At 45.5% G+C, this 13,768-nt stretch overlaps 1 protein-coding gene across 2 annotated transcripts in view; it reads right to left on the bottom strand.

Moving 5' to 3' along the window:
• PDE8A (phosphodiesterase 8A) overlaps nt 1-13,293 on the bottom strand; it is a 169,185-nt gene extending 155,892 nt beyond the window's left edge. Inside the window, exon 1 of one of the 2 annotated variants that reach the window (XM_063347222.1) lies at nt 12,900-13,293. In XM_063347222.1, coding sequence (XP_063203292.1) covers nt 12,900-12,965 — 66 coding nt within the window. In that variant the 5' untranslated portion in view covers nt 12,966-13,293. Of the gene's footprint in view, nt 1-9,996; nt 10,068-12,899 lie in introns of those variants that run through there. The other variant, XM_063347223.1, reaches the window with a different exon arrangement.
• Nucleotides 13,294-13,768: the final 475 nt, after the last annotated feature.

The raw sequence follows: 13,768 nt of genomic DNA, 5'->3' as shown, positions 1-13,768 counted from the left end.
GTCAAATCTGTCTCCAGCATATTCTTTGCTTCACCAAAAAAAAGAAACCCAAAACAAAACAAACCCTTTCCTATGCTTGGCCTTGATATTTATTTTTTCTGGATAATTTCAGCTTCTGTGTCTGTCAAGTGAAAGGAAAATGCATGTGTCGCATATGCATCGATCAGAAATCTGGTGGGTGTTTGTTTATTATACGAGAGATCAAAGGTTGGAGAAATATTCTAATCCGAGGGCAACAAAAGAAGGTTACTGAAAAGCAGCATGCGTGCTCGTCAGCTATACACATCAAGGCAAATGCAAGATTGCATTTAGGTGCTACAGAGCTGGCAGGGCTGAGAAGCAGCAACACTTCTTTGGTCACTGAAGCTCGATGCAGAACTGGCACGGACACATCCTATAAGAAGGGCCAGCACCTGCACCTTGCCGCACTTTTAACAGGAGATCCAGTTGCCTACACGTAAAGTAACGTAACCTATTTCTTACGCCACATCCACGCTGGGCAAGAGAGCACCGCGCAGAGCCTGTGCCGTCACTTTGAGCATGCCAGCACATCCAAACCGGCAGCTGCACGGAGACGGCTCAGGAATCGCTCGCAAGCAGCACAGCTGGAGCAGCGTGGCCTGGCTCCGGGGCTCGCTGCGCCTGACCCCCAAACAGACCGGTTTGCTGGAGCTCAGTGCTGGGCTGAGACAGAATCAGTCCCAGCGGTTCAGGAGCTGCACGCTCACCACGAGACCACGCACCTGGGCATCACATTGTCGTGTGGGGCCACCGTGGCTTCAGCATTTCTGCTCAGGGCTGCAGAACATAAACCAGTTAAAACACGCAGAAACTGGCAGCTGTCTTTGTGTTTTTTGCATATTAAGCTGCAGAACCGGTGCCAAGTAAGTACTCCCGCACTCAGGACTGCACAGATGATATTGCTCCTTCAATGTATGACATTCATGTACTGTTCCAACAGTGAAAGAAACCAGCACAACCGAATGGATGAATGGAAAAATGAATTGCTTCAAGTTGATTTAAGGAAGATATTTAGTCATGCATGGGAAGGAAAGAAAGAGAATAGGTGACCAAAATAGAATGAAGCAATTGGAAACAGCTGATGTTTGATGCAAAGAAAGATATTTTCTGGGGTGAGAAATTTAAAAGCCTTGAGTATTTTGAAAGGGAAAATTATGTATGACTTTTTAATCCTTTAAATGGTGCCAGGTTATCCAGAATCCACTCCAGAAAGGTTTCCGAAACAGTTTATTCTAGAACTAAGCCAAAACCTTCAGCCAACTCTGGAAAATCTTATTTAGAGTCAGACTAACGTTTTGTGAGCTCATGTCAATGTTGGAAAATTGCTCCATCTGAAAGCATGAGGGAATAGTTTTGCAAAGGAACTCCCTGCATTTTACCCGGGTTTTATGATTTCCAGTAAGAAAAGGCAGAAAAGGAAATGAAAATCCTTGATAGAAGAAAAAAAAAATAGAAGGGCTGAGCTGCATTTTCTGACAGAGCCATTATTGTCTTTCCATTTCACAAAGAGCAGACAAGTTTCATGCTGTACTGGAAGCAAGCGTAGGGGTTTCCTTTACACGAGCTTTACATTAGCGCACTTAGCATACAGACACAGAAGACGGTTCCTCAGTCCTGCCCACAGCACCTCATGACTACAAATGTGAGAAAACTCATTTTATTGCTCCAGCCAGTGTCCAAATCACACCAATTGCCATTAAAGATCTCTGCCAAAATGGCAGCTCAGACAGTGCAGCCACCCCCAACTAGCAGGAACTCAGGTGTCAAACCCCACAGGGCACGCCGGTGACACTGTTGTGGGCACCAACAAATGACTTTCCCATTGCAACCTTTTTTTAGGCTTCATGCAAACTTTTGAGCACATTCAAGTCTGAGGCATCATAGTCATTCATGTTTCTGCGTCATCAGCTGCTCTTTATGTGCTATCAGTCCCTCTTTTTCTTCTTTTTTTTTTTAAACCTGGCCAAAAAGATTAGCAGATAAATGACAGATACTACTTTGTCCCTTTAGTAAATCATTGGCAGACATGGATCAGCATTTTGAGATGTATGGACATAGGTAGGAAGCCAACCAGACAGTATATTACTACTTTTCATAACAAGTACTGATGTTTTGCTTCCATGACTGTCACAAGTAAGGCACAAGTAAGAAGTGTGCTGTAATAAGCAAATATAAAGTCAGACACTTGTGTCCACATAAAGCTATATGGAAGAAGAAAAGAGGAGCTATGTGAAATCTATGACACCCGAGAAACGCCGTATATGGAGTCCAAAGACAGCGTACGTTGCCAGCCTGGCAGAGAGGACATAGATACCCCAAACAGAAGCCTAAGAAAACAGAAAATCAGTAAGAATTAAGTTGATCCCCAAAATACAATTTCGGGGAGACCAGATCTGTTTGGAAATTCAAGCCAAATTTGGGAAATTATTGTGAACACAAACAAAAATTCAAAATAGAAATGTATAGCATATTCAAATATGCTTTGAGCAGAGGGGTTGGGCTAGATGATCTCCAGAGGTCCCTTCCAACCTCAACTATTCTATGATTCTGTGAAATGTTTTGCTTTGGTATTTTCTAAATGAAATGGTTTGGGTTTGATTTTTTTCTTTTCCAAAATGAAAGGGGACAAAAATAAACAGCTCATAAAGCAACATCAGGCATTCTGTTTGGGACTGAATAAAAACTTTTTGCAAAATTTAAGAATTTTCCTCCTAAACCCCCTCAATTTTCTCCAAAGGAAACTCTGCTTTTAGTTTCATTAGACCTATGTTTATTTTTCATATTTGAGGGGGAGGGCTCAGAGAGCAAATCAAAAAACTCACCATTCATCCAGCTCTGCTCCCAACTCCTATTTTCTTATTCACAGGGGGAAAACTGCAAAGATATTGAACCCTATCAGCTGTACCCCAGTTTCTTCAGGGCCGAAGGTGCAGAGCAGGCATCTCTGCAGCCAACAATAACAAACACTAACGCCAACTTTGTACGTTTCCATGGCCATGGTGCCCCAGAGACTTCCTCTTTCATCCACGCGCTCCTCCCCTCCAAAGCCACCTCGTCACCTTCTCTCTGAGGTTGGGGAAGGAGGGACAGTGCAGATACACCCATTTCCCAATAGATTTTGTTCCAAGGGGGAAGAAGAAGAAAGAAAGAAAAAAAAAAAAAAAAAGGTGTTTCCGCTCTTTCCTTCTTTCCCCACCTTTCTTGTTTCCCCAGGTCTATTTACCCATCCTGTGTGGTTACTGGTGGAAGAGAAACTATTTGGTTAGAGAGCAGAGAGAAGCAGCACAGGGAGTACTGTTGCACAACCAGCAGCCACCAGGATCAAGCTGGTGTCCCCGGGGCTGTACAGGCAAGGCAGAGCAATATTTCCTATAAACACTAAAAACGCCTGCACTTGAGCCTTGTGCTGGCATGGGAGTACATGACACCGCAGATCACCTACACCAGAGACTGACTCGAGTCCTTTTGGGGTCAATGACAGCTTCGGCTGACCGCATGCTCATGGCCAGCACTGCAAAAGGTGCTGCAGAGGTTGGAAGGACTGGCCGGGGGTTGGAGGGGCACCCCAGGAACATCCTGGGGGCAAAGGGAAGTGGGGTCTGACTGCCTACAGGCTGAACGGCAGCCAGGTGTCCTCATGCCACGTGCCCGTTTATGTCCCAGGCACATTCGCTAGTACTCAGTGCCCTAACTACGCCTGAGACCTCAGCAGTGTGACCCTACAACGCACAGTAAATCTGCTCCACTATAAACCAGCTTTTGCCAAGGTAGGCAGGGCCCAGGGGACCATTTACCTGTTTTAATACTAAGGGTCTTGAAGTTATCAGCTAAACTTCTGGCTCTTTGTAGTATTTCAGGCTGTGATACAGCAAACTTTTTCTGAATAAAAATTATTAGTAGTAAGGCTTTTATTACTTTCATTAAGAAAATGCCCAACCTGTCAATTAAAAAAACGTACATTTCAAAATCCCAAATTCTTTTTTGGTTTTGGTTGGTTGGTTGGTTGCAGGGTTTTTTTCTTCTCTTAGCTCCAATCATCCCATGCCCCTCACCTTCCCTTTCCTACTGTCAGGAACAAAAAGGAAAAGCAAGTGCGCGGAGTGGGCAACAGAGCCCACAAAGTCACCTTCTCTACCCGAAACAAGCTGCTCCTGGCCCTGCAGCACATTGCCGTGCCACTAGAGAGAAGCTGTTTTGCTGTGTGTCCTGCCAAAGGTCCTGACTGTAGTCATGTAGGAATCAGCCCACTCGACTCTTGAGGCTACGATCGCAAGTTTCCTTCTGGCTCATCTAGTCTACAAAGAAAAGCAAGCCAGGGTCTGGCTGTGCGCCCCGAGAAGAGGTGTCTGGAGAACTGCTTTCACTTGACTACATGGTTAACTCTAATTCTCCATGCGCCCTGTTAATTGTAAGGAATAAACGGTTAGGCCTGTGATCCGTACCTGCTACAAGCCATGGGAGTCGATTTGCAGCCCGATTCTCAGGACAGCGCTTGTACACGCATCAGGGGAAAACGTCGAACCCCCATCACACTCAGAGACCTGCTGCTGGTAAAATACCACTGCTGTACATTTACGCAATACCACTGTTTCGCCCCTTTTATCAAAAAATCTCAGACTGCTGCTGCAAACACAAAAAGAGTTTCACTGCACCTTGGAGGGAGGTCGAGGTGGGTACAAACGGGGGAAACAAGCAAGAAGTGTGAAAAATGCCAGCCTTAGGGAGGGGAGACAATGGAGTTCAGCTCGTCATATTAGCACTTGTTTGCTCACACAGCAACACTTCAGTATAAAGAAAACCAAATCTCCATTATAAACTCACATTTTTGGACTAGGCTTCTGCGTGTTAATTCCTATTGATTGACATGTGGAACAGCACACTTTGATCATCTTGTTAATCAGGTATTCTTGCAGCAGTACGTGACGCAGTTTAAATAAGCCAGGTTAAGTCCTTGTGTACACAAGGAAGCTATTATACAAAAAGGCAATGATGAAACTACTTTTTGCAAGAAGTAACCAGAGATTGAGTGCCTTATATGCTTTGGAAAATTTCAGTTCATTTATATCATTTTTCATGACTTTCTGTTTAGCATGACATGGGGTTGTCCCCCCAGCCGTGACCGGTTTGGCTTGAAAGTCAAGATTTTGCAAGCCAGACTAGTGAAACTCCCTGAGGCTCTAAGCTTGCAGGGAACTCATTAGCAGGTACCTCCATTTCGAGGGGGCATCTCCTTTATATAGAATGTTTTGGTTATTCAAAATACTGACGGATCTTGAGGCTATTGCTTAGAGGCGCAGCAGTTCTTGGCGGACAGGACTGCTGAGATACTGAGGACCCATAGCATGCTCCAGAGAAAAAGGTCCTTCCTCCCGGAGGCACCAAAGGAGGAGACCCCAGCACTGCCGCAGAGGAGGAGCCCCGGTACCAAACCAGGCTGCCCAGCCCCAGATGGGCACTTCGCTGCACGGCTGACCCTGTTGCCCAACCTCCCAACAGAACTGCATTTGCAAAAGCATCTGATTTGCAGAAATACTGATCAGTCCCGGCTCCTACTGATATCAGCAGGGACTACAAGCACTGGGACACCGAAAAGTCAGAGCAATGTCACCAGCTCCTGCCTTTCCCTCCCCCATTTATGAGTGTGGCTCAGCCTCTTAGGGACCATAACTGTGTCTTTATGAAGCCCTTGGATGGGTTTTACTGCAAAACAAAGCTAAGAATGAACATGCACGATTACACCGAGACAATAGCCTAAACTTAACAATCGCTTCCTGTAATTGTCTGAGGCAGCCTGTAGAACGAAGAATCGTCTCATGATAAATCCTTGTTGGTCATTTACCATCATTAATCTATACTGTCAGAATGAATTAGGTGCAGAGGAGCATGTTAATTACAATGCAGATGACACTCTCGCTTTAATTATCTTGACTTCAAAGTAAACAGCATCAATTAATCGACCTCCGTCACCAGAAATGGCTGTTGGAGGAAAGCGCTATTCAGCTGACGGGATTGACGTCCAGCTTGCAGGGTCTGCAGTTACAAGGCTGGCATTATATCATTACTTTTCCAAATTGCTCTCTATTTCTATCCACATTAGTCAGGTCTATGGGATACTTTTTCCACTGCCTATGACATGCCTTAAATTAGGGGTGACCAATTTTGTCAATATGTAGTGACCTAGCTTTATTTATAGAACACTTCAGATTAAACAGCAAAAGGTCCCACTGTCCTTTTATGCCTTTTCATTTTGCATTTAACAGCTACTTATTCATTTTACTTACCAACTAGGGCTATGTTTTTATAGCTTGTGGTTCCCATTTCAATATTATTTTATGCCATTTTCTGGAGGGCTAGGATTATGGAATAAACCTAAACACCTGGACAGTTTGTAAGGCACCGGGTAAGATAGCAGTGTTGCAAAGGCCCCCACATCCCATCGGACAAATGTAACCCTTTTGTTACTGTAGGATCTGAGATAAAAACTCTTAAACCCCATCAGATTCCTCCTGAGATTCTCCATGTGAATCCCAGCAGGAACACTGACCTCTCGCTCTGGCTGTTATCAGCGTGCGGAGGAGAACAGATAAAGTTGTTCTCCATATCTCCTGCAGACAGGACGAGAGGGAGGTGGGCTCACAGAGCATGGAGACAGCATGGTAGGAAGAAAGACTCTAATGCTGAAGCGATCAAACCGTTGGAGAGGGCTGCCCAGCGAGGCTGAGGGGTCTCCAGTGGCAGAGGCTTTAAGAAGCCGGGGCATCCACTGCAGAGCCCAGGGCTCGCACAGCCTATGGGGTGCTGGGCATCGCTCCGGCGTGTTTCCTGCTGCTTGATACACCTTGTGAAAAAACACCCTCAATTTTCCCCGAAAGTGGTGTGCAAAATGCAAAAGCCTGAGAAGATACAAGTAGCCTGTGAAATGTCCTGCTTTGCTCCCTCAAGGGAGAGCAAACCAAGGAAATAAGGAGTTACAGAAATAAACCAATAAAGTAAAATTAAGGTGGAGAATTTAATCACTCAGGAGACAGGAAATTCAAGGCTATGGTACCCATGGCAACTACTATTTGTCCACAGAGTATGGAACATTAACCTTAACTCCATATGCGGAAACAGAAAAAAATTATGGGACATATCACGTATGAATGCATATTTCATGCAGAAGGTACTCTGCGAGGGCTACTGTGGAGGCAATAATTAAATTTCCTGACTGCAAAGCAGGTAGGTTCATGCACAAGCAGCTCTTCTGAGACACGAGCTAACGTCACCAGACAGAGCTCCCAGCTCATCCCCGCAGTTTAGGCAGGGAAGATTCAAGGTCTCGGTTTGGCCATAGTCTCACGTCCTGCCTTATAAGCTTCCGGCTGCTGTACAGATTTTGTTTTGCAAATTGCCATCTGTTGATTTAGGGAATGTTGTGATGTTTCTTTCGGTTGTTTGAGTCAACAAGAATTCTGCATTTCTTGTATGTTTTCCTTTGAAGCGACTAAAGCAACATTCATTGTTCAACAAGGCAGAAGTCCAGTTCCTGCTGGGTGATCAGTTTATTTGAAGGTGAGAACCAGATTATTGCCGAGTTAGACAGCAAACAAGTTATCAAAACCTGAGAGAGTTTTGCGCTTGTCTTGAGCTGAATTTTAACCCCGGGCTGGGTGCTGAGGAGTCGGATTACTTACGGAAAGAGCCAAAACCAAAGCCAGCCAAAGAGACAGTAACCCTATGGAAGGAACTGTTGTCCTTGAAGTTTCAGTTTTTACATGATCTTGGACAATTGCTGACTGGCATATCTATTTTTGCTAAAATTTGGCAGACAAGAATTTATGAATATAGAAACCAACAGCAGAAAGATAACAGCTGAGAAGACTAACTGCAAGCTATTTAAAGAAAAATTGGTTTAATAAAAATTACTTCTCTCTTTTGTCTCCACCATGGGACATGGAAGCAGACAGTCTGCTTGGTTATGACACACACAGAGCCTGAATTCGGAAGTGCCACGTGCCATCTCCTCTCAGGGCCAGGTTGAGGAGAGGCAGAGTCCCTTCGTACCACAGCCCCGAGGGAAGGAGGTGTCTCCCTGCTGGGGCTCTGCTGCTCCCCAGCACAGCCCCGCTGCACACCTTCCCCGGGTGAAAACACTTGGATTTAGGTAGAAATGGGCCTGAGCAGGGATCTTGGGCCCTGGTGCCTTAGGAAAAACTTGTGTCAGGGGCAGCATGCCGCGTACCAGTGCTTGCAGGCAGCCAAATGCAGCGCCCAGCATCTCCCCCACCAAAGCTTTCAGCAGGAGCAGGGCCAGGCTCCAACCCAGCCCATCGCTCTCAGTGAAGCGATTTAACACATCCACAGCACCAGCCGGCGTAGCTCAGGTCTGACCTCTGTCACCACTTCACAGGCCGACAGGACGAGGCCAAAATCCAGCCATGCACACGGAGCGGCCGCTGGAGTCAATGGCGCAGCTCGGAGGGCTGTGTGCCACGGGTGCCTTTGCAGGTTCCCCGTCCCCGTGCGGCGGGTTTGGGCAGCTCTGCACGACCACAGCTGGGGGGCTGTTTGCTCAGATGGGGCTCCCTGCAGAGGGAAGGCTGAAACGCAGTCTCTCCTCCCGAGCAGCAGCATCCTTGTGCAGCACTGCGCCAGAGGGCTTCCATCCAGTAGTTCTGGACTTATTTTACTGAGTCAAGGCCACGTTTATCTAGCAGCAATTCAAAGCGAGGAGACCTCCCACTGCCGAGAAGATTGGCGTTTCTTTCACCTGCGCTTCAAAATAAGGGTCCTCACACGAATCCCTCTGCCAGAAAACCCTCCCAGGGCTGTCCCGGACCACAGCCCCAGACAGGCAGCCCCAGGACACTGGTTCACACCTGTAACCTGGAGATGCGGCGAGCAGGAAGCAGTGGTGCCTCTCCGTGGCTGACTTAGAGGTCAGGCTTGCCCAGGCGGGCAGGCACCGTGCCCTGTGGGCCACCCACACGCGCAAGTCCACATTCTGCCCACCCTGCTCCTCCTTGCTGAAGTCTGAAAACCTCGAAGTTAGCTCCCAATTGGAGGCTGATGGCCTCGCACCAGCAACAGTCAGCTCACAGGTTTGAAACTCCCCACAGGACAAAAAAAGCCAGAAAGATACTGTTTTTCCTTAAGGAAAACAAGTATAAAGCAGATACCCACTGAGGGTCACACAAGAGCAGTGCCAGGGTCAGATCGGCTGATTAAGAGCCATGTCGTTACGCCAGCATCCTTCACACGACATCCTGTTCCAGAGGAGGGGAGGACTCCCACCGGCAGCGCTGCCCTTTGCTCCTACAGCCACAGGCACTCTCCTCCAGCAGCGTTTGCCGTCCCTAGTGCAAACCCCACACCAGGCGCTCGAGGGCTGGGCTGGAATTACCGACCTCATTTACAGAGAGCTGTTAGTAACCTTGGACTCTTCTTCCTGTAAGAGTCTTAGATATGAGCTATTCCTCACCAGGGAGAAATCGGGATTTGATACTGCACAGCAACGAACAGCTGAACAAGCCAAATCTTGAAAAATTGCTGCATGTTTTCACAGAAGTCATGGTATAGAATCCATCAGGTTCAGGAATTAATCTGGCCAGACGCCACCACAGTATCTATATGCGGACCTGAGTTAAGGCAGGTTTGAATACTACTGAAAAATCCCACCCGCCAAATGATTCCCATTTCTGAATCTCTGACCTGCTGCTTACAGAAAGTGCAGCGATGAGGTAAATGTGTTTATGAATGCATTACTGTTACCTTTCTACTCTAACAGCTTATGGTAATGACTTTACCACCCAGATTTATTGCTAATCAAGATCAGCAGTAGGGGAGGAGGAATCATTTCTGCCACAAAGTTTGTGCTAAGCCAAGACATTGTTTTTTCCTTCTCACATGAAAGCCACAGCCCAGGCAGATTTACCGGTTAGAAGTATCCCTTTTCTAGGGGTTTGCTCTCATTTCTCACAAGTGCTCACGCTTTACCTGGCGCCTCTTCTGCAGGGCAGCAAGCGCAGGCCGAGCTGCAGCGGAGCGGCAAAGTGGAAGCATTCAGCAAGCTTCGCTGGACTCCTGTTGGAAGAGTTTCCTCAAAAGCAGCACAAGCCACTTCGCCAGCTAATCTTTCCAGCCTGCAGTTACAGAGCAAAGCGTGGCTGTGGACCTGTGTCAAAGGTACATTTGTTAACACACTTCCCCCGGAGTGCTAATTAACATTTACATCAAGTACTATGAGAGTGAAAAAGCTTCAACACAAACACACCGCAGGGAAACGCAAGGAGCAAATTCCCGCTCCCCCCGGATGCAGCGTACTGTTTGCCCTTCAGGAGCTGGTGAAAATCCAGTTTGTTTTGTAATCTTCTGTTCTCTAAAATCAGATATTTCTTCAAGTTAATAACTAACCAGCTTCTTTTTATTTAAAAACCTACAAGTGCATTTAAAATTCTATGAAAGCAAGGCCCTGCTGGCACTGGCGCGAGCCAGCCCGTGCAAATGTCTCCGTGCCGAGTCGCAGCACAGGTGCTCCCCACTCTTAATTACAGAAAATGACAATATTTTATGATTTTATAATAAACATAAACAAAAGAACATCAGCACACTTTCGCTTGCATCTTGAAACGAGATTGAACCCTCTCTTAAACTAAACACTAAGATAGGGAACACAAACACAAATATTTGTAGCCGGATCTTCAATTGCCACATTTTGGGATGCCAACAAAGAGGCTCTAATGAGTAACATTTGTACCCACAATAAGATGCAGACAAAATTATTTGCAAACACAAATTTGCACTTGAAAAAACGCGAAGGCAGTTGCTGAAGGGCTGGTTGATGAGCTATTCTGATTATTATTTCTCAATACTTATTGAGAAAAATGTGCTATCACATTGAAGTAAAATTTTTAAGACTGCAACCAATATAACTAAAATATGGTTGAAAAAATCGTTTCGGTTTTTCCCGGGGGGTGTGGAGGGGGGCGTGGGTAAATCCAGTTTTTAAAGGAAAAACTAGAAAATCCCAGATTTACAGAAGGAAAATCATATTCTATGAGCCATGAAAGAGTAGTATGTAAAATTTCACCTATTCTGTGAACTTTTAGGCCATGAGAGAGTGCATATTCTTTTTCAATGGATTCTCTCCTGACACAACCATGCATCCTGCCCAGGCTCCCATGAACGCAAATCTCAGTGTCTTAAAAAGTGCCAGTATTCTTGAAACAAGGCTCACTTGCAGATGTAGAAAAACTTGACTGAACAAGGGGTACAGCTGCACGCTACTTCCAGAAATCAGTCTCTAACTCTCCGCCTCCACAGAAATCAGGATCCAAGATGAATAATACATACTATGAAAATACAGACGTTTTGATTGCAAACTGCTCTAGAGTTCTGTGAACATATTTTGTTATTGTTGCCTACTTGCCAAATATTTGGGGTGAATAATTTTCAGCCTCAGTGTTTACAAACTGCTCTCATTGTTTTGTCCTTTTTTCTTTTTTTTTTTTTTCTGAGTGTTTCTTGCTTCTGCCTTTTAACTGGATACTCAACTTTGTAAACAAGAAAATAAAAATAGCAAACAGCAAATGCAACAGCAATGCACATTTTGCACATTTTTGTTGGAGATACTCGGGTGAAGGAACCCTCAGCGCTAACGAGAACGGCTGCCTGGGCAGTGCCATGGGAGATGCACCAAGTGATCAATGCCGAGCAGATGTTCCAACAGGACAAGGTGACCGTGTTTCTTTCGCTTGACCAGCTCTTGAAACCAAACATATTTTCATTAGATACACACGTTTCCGTATTCACTAAGAATATTTTTTGAATGAGTCACAAACACTCAGATATTTTGCATATTGCCAGTTTCCTAAATTTTCCGTCTTAATTTCCAGTAACTCCTATCAAGAAAAAGCAATTCTGAGCTAAAAATCTAAGCTGGCACATTCCTGACATCATCTCCCAGACACCCTTTCTCCAAAGCACGAGCATCTGGACTGAAATCCTGGCTTCAGCACGGGCAATAGAAAACCTTCCACCAGTCCCCTCCAAAACTCACAGAGCCAAAAACACCCAGTATTTTTTGGGAAACCAAAATGGAGGTAGAATGCTCGACTCCCAAAATACTAATAGTTTAATTTCATGTAACAGGATGAGATTAATATAAACATGCTAACCTGTCCAAATTGGAAATCTTTCAAATTTCAAGCACAGGAAACAACAAGGGTTTTTTCAGACAGGATGTCAGAGTTACCCCTGTGGTTCTATGTGAGCTGAGGACAATGTTGTTACATGAGATCAAATTACAAACACAAGCAAACAGAAAACAATCTCCGAACGTCACTGTTCGGGATTTGACAAGAAGCGCAGCTGACCCATTAGGAAGGTCAAATGCTCTCGAGCGAGCTCTGGGAGAATATGAGGAGTTTGCTGCTGGACATCGAGTTCCACACAGTTAAATTGTCAATTTGTTTGACCAAGTTAATGCTTATCTTACCCTGTGCTTGCTGCAGTTTGACTGCGCATGTTTGACCTGCTAACCTTAAAGCAGTGGCTTTGCTAAAATTATAAGAAGTTTCTGGATTTTCCAAGCACCTAACAAAACTATTTTGGTAGTTTCCACAGCACAGAAACCTGTAGTTACTCAGATATTTGAAATTTCCAGTGAGGTGGATGACAGTCGCTTAACCACACACATTACCATTTCATTTCTATTTCTAATGTTTAGCACAACCTTGCTCTAAGGAATTTCTGAAGTTGTTTACAAAGGCTGATGCAGAGGTTGTGTTCAGTCTGGTCCAAGGGCAATGGTTTACTGAAGTCACTTGTAAACAGCAGAAAGAGATAATATTTTCTGTAATTGGGGGGAGGGGGGGGGCGGAAAAAAAAAGTGTCCTCACCTTGCACCAAGGGCCATTAGAGATGGGGCTGGTTTCCAAAATATCTGCTCCTTCTTTTTCTTCCATGTCTGATTAGTTGCAAAACTTAGGTTTCCAATGAAAAACATTAAAATAACCCTCTGGGCGAAAGCAAACCAAACCACGCAGGCTCTAGTATCCCAGTTTCCAAAGCCCTGCAGTAACCCACACGCCAGTTTTATGGTCACTGGTCTAATCCAAGGTTGCAGATCCTGGTTCCTTGCTGGATTTCACAGAGCTTGGCCTTTCTTTTAAGCCTCGATAGCTCCTCTTGTCAGGCATTTATCTTCCATGGACTTCCCTTGTGGATCCAGGTTTTCACGTAACAAACGGCAACCGTTTACAGCTTCCCAGGCACTATAGGAGAACTGACACTGAACCTCTGATCATCTCAGGAGAAGCCTGACAACGGAGTGCAATAGATGGCCACACCTCTCTGCTGCCAGAGCTGGCCTAGACCATAAAATCAGAAGCAAGGTCACCCAGCAACCAACCATTCCACGTCACTACAGTAATAAAGCCAACTTACATTCGACTTATTGCTCAGGTAGATAAATGTTGTTATTAGATCAAAGAAATCCAGAGAAGATGGTAGGGGGCTGACTGCATTCATTTCGATCGATGCAAAGCTCTCAGCATATGTTTGCAGGCCACATACAAAACCACAAAGCTGTTTGCAAATCCTGTTGGGGTCAAACTCCTAAGCACATCTCCCTAAGGATGAGCAGACCCGCGTGTGGGCGGGTAACCTCTGCGGCAGAGACCGTCAGCTCCCATCCAGGTGCTGGCAACACATCCATCTGCCATGTGCTCTGCTTAAAAGAGTTCCACTCTCAACAGTCTACATAAGA

Source organism: Chroicocephalus ridibundus, chromosome 9, assembly GCF_963924245.1.
Source record: "Chroicocephalus ridibundus chromosome 9, bChrRid1.1, whole genome shotgun sequence".
Classification (NCBI taxonomy): domain Eukaryota; kingdom Metazoa; phylum Chordata; class Aves; order Charadriiformes; family Laridae; genus Chroicocephalus; species Chroicocephalus ridibundus.
This window is presented reverse-complemented; position numbering and strand designations above follow the sequence as displayed.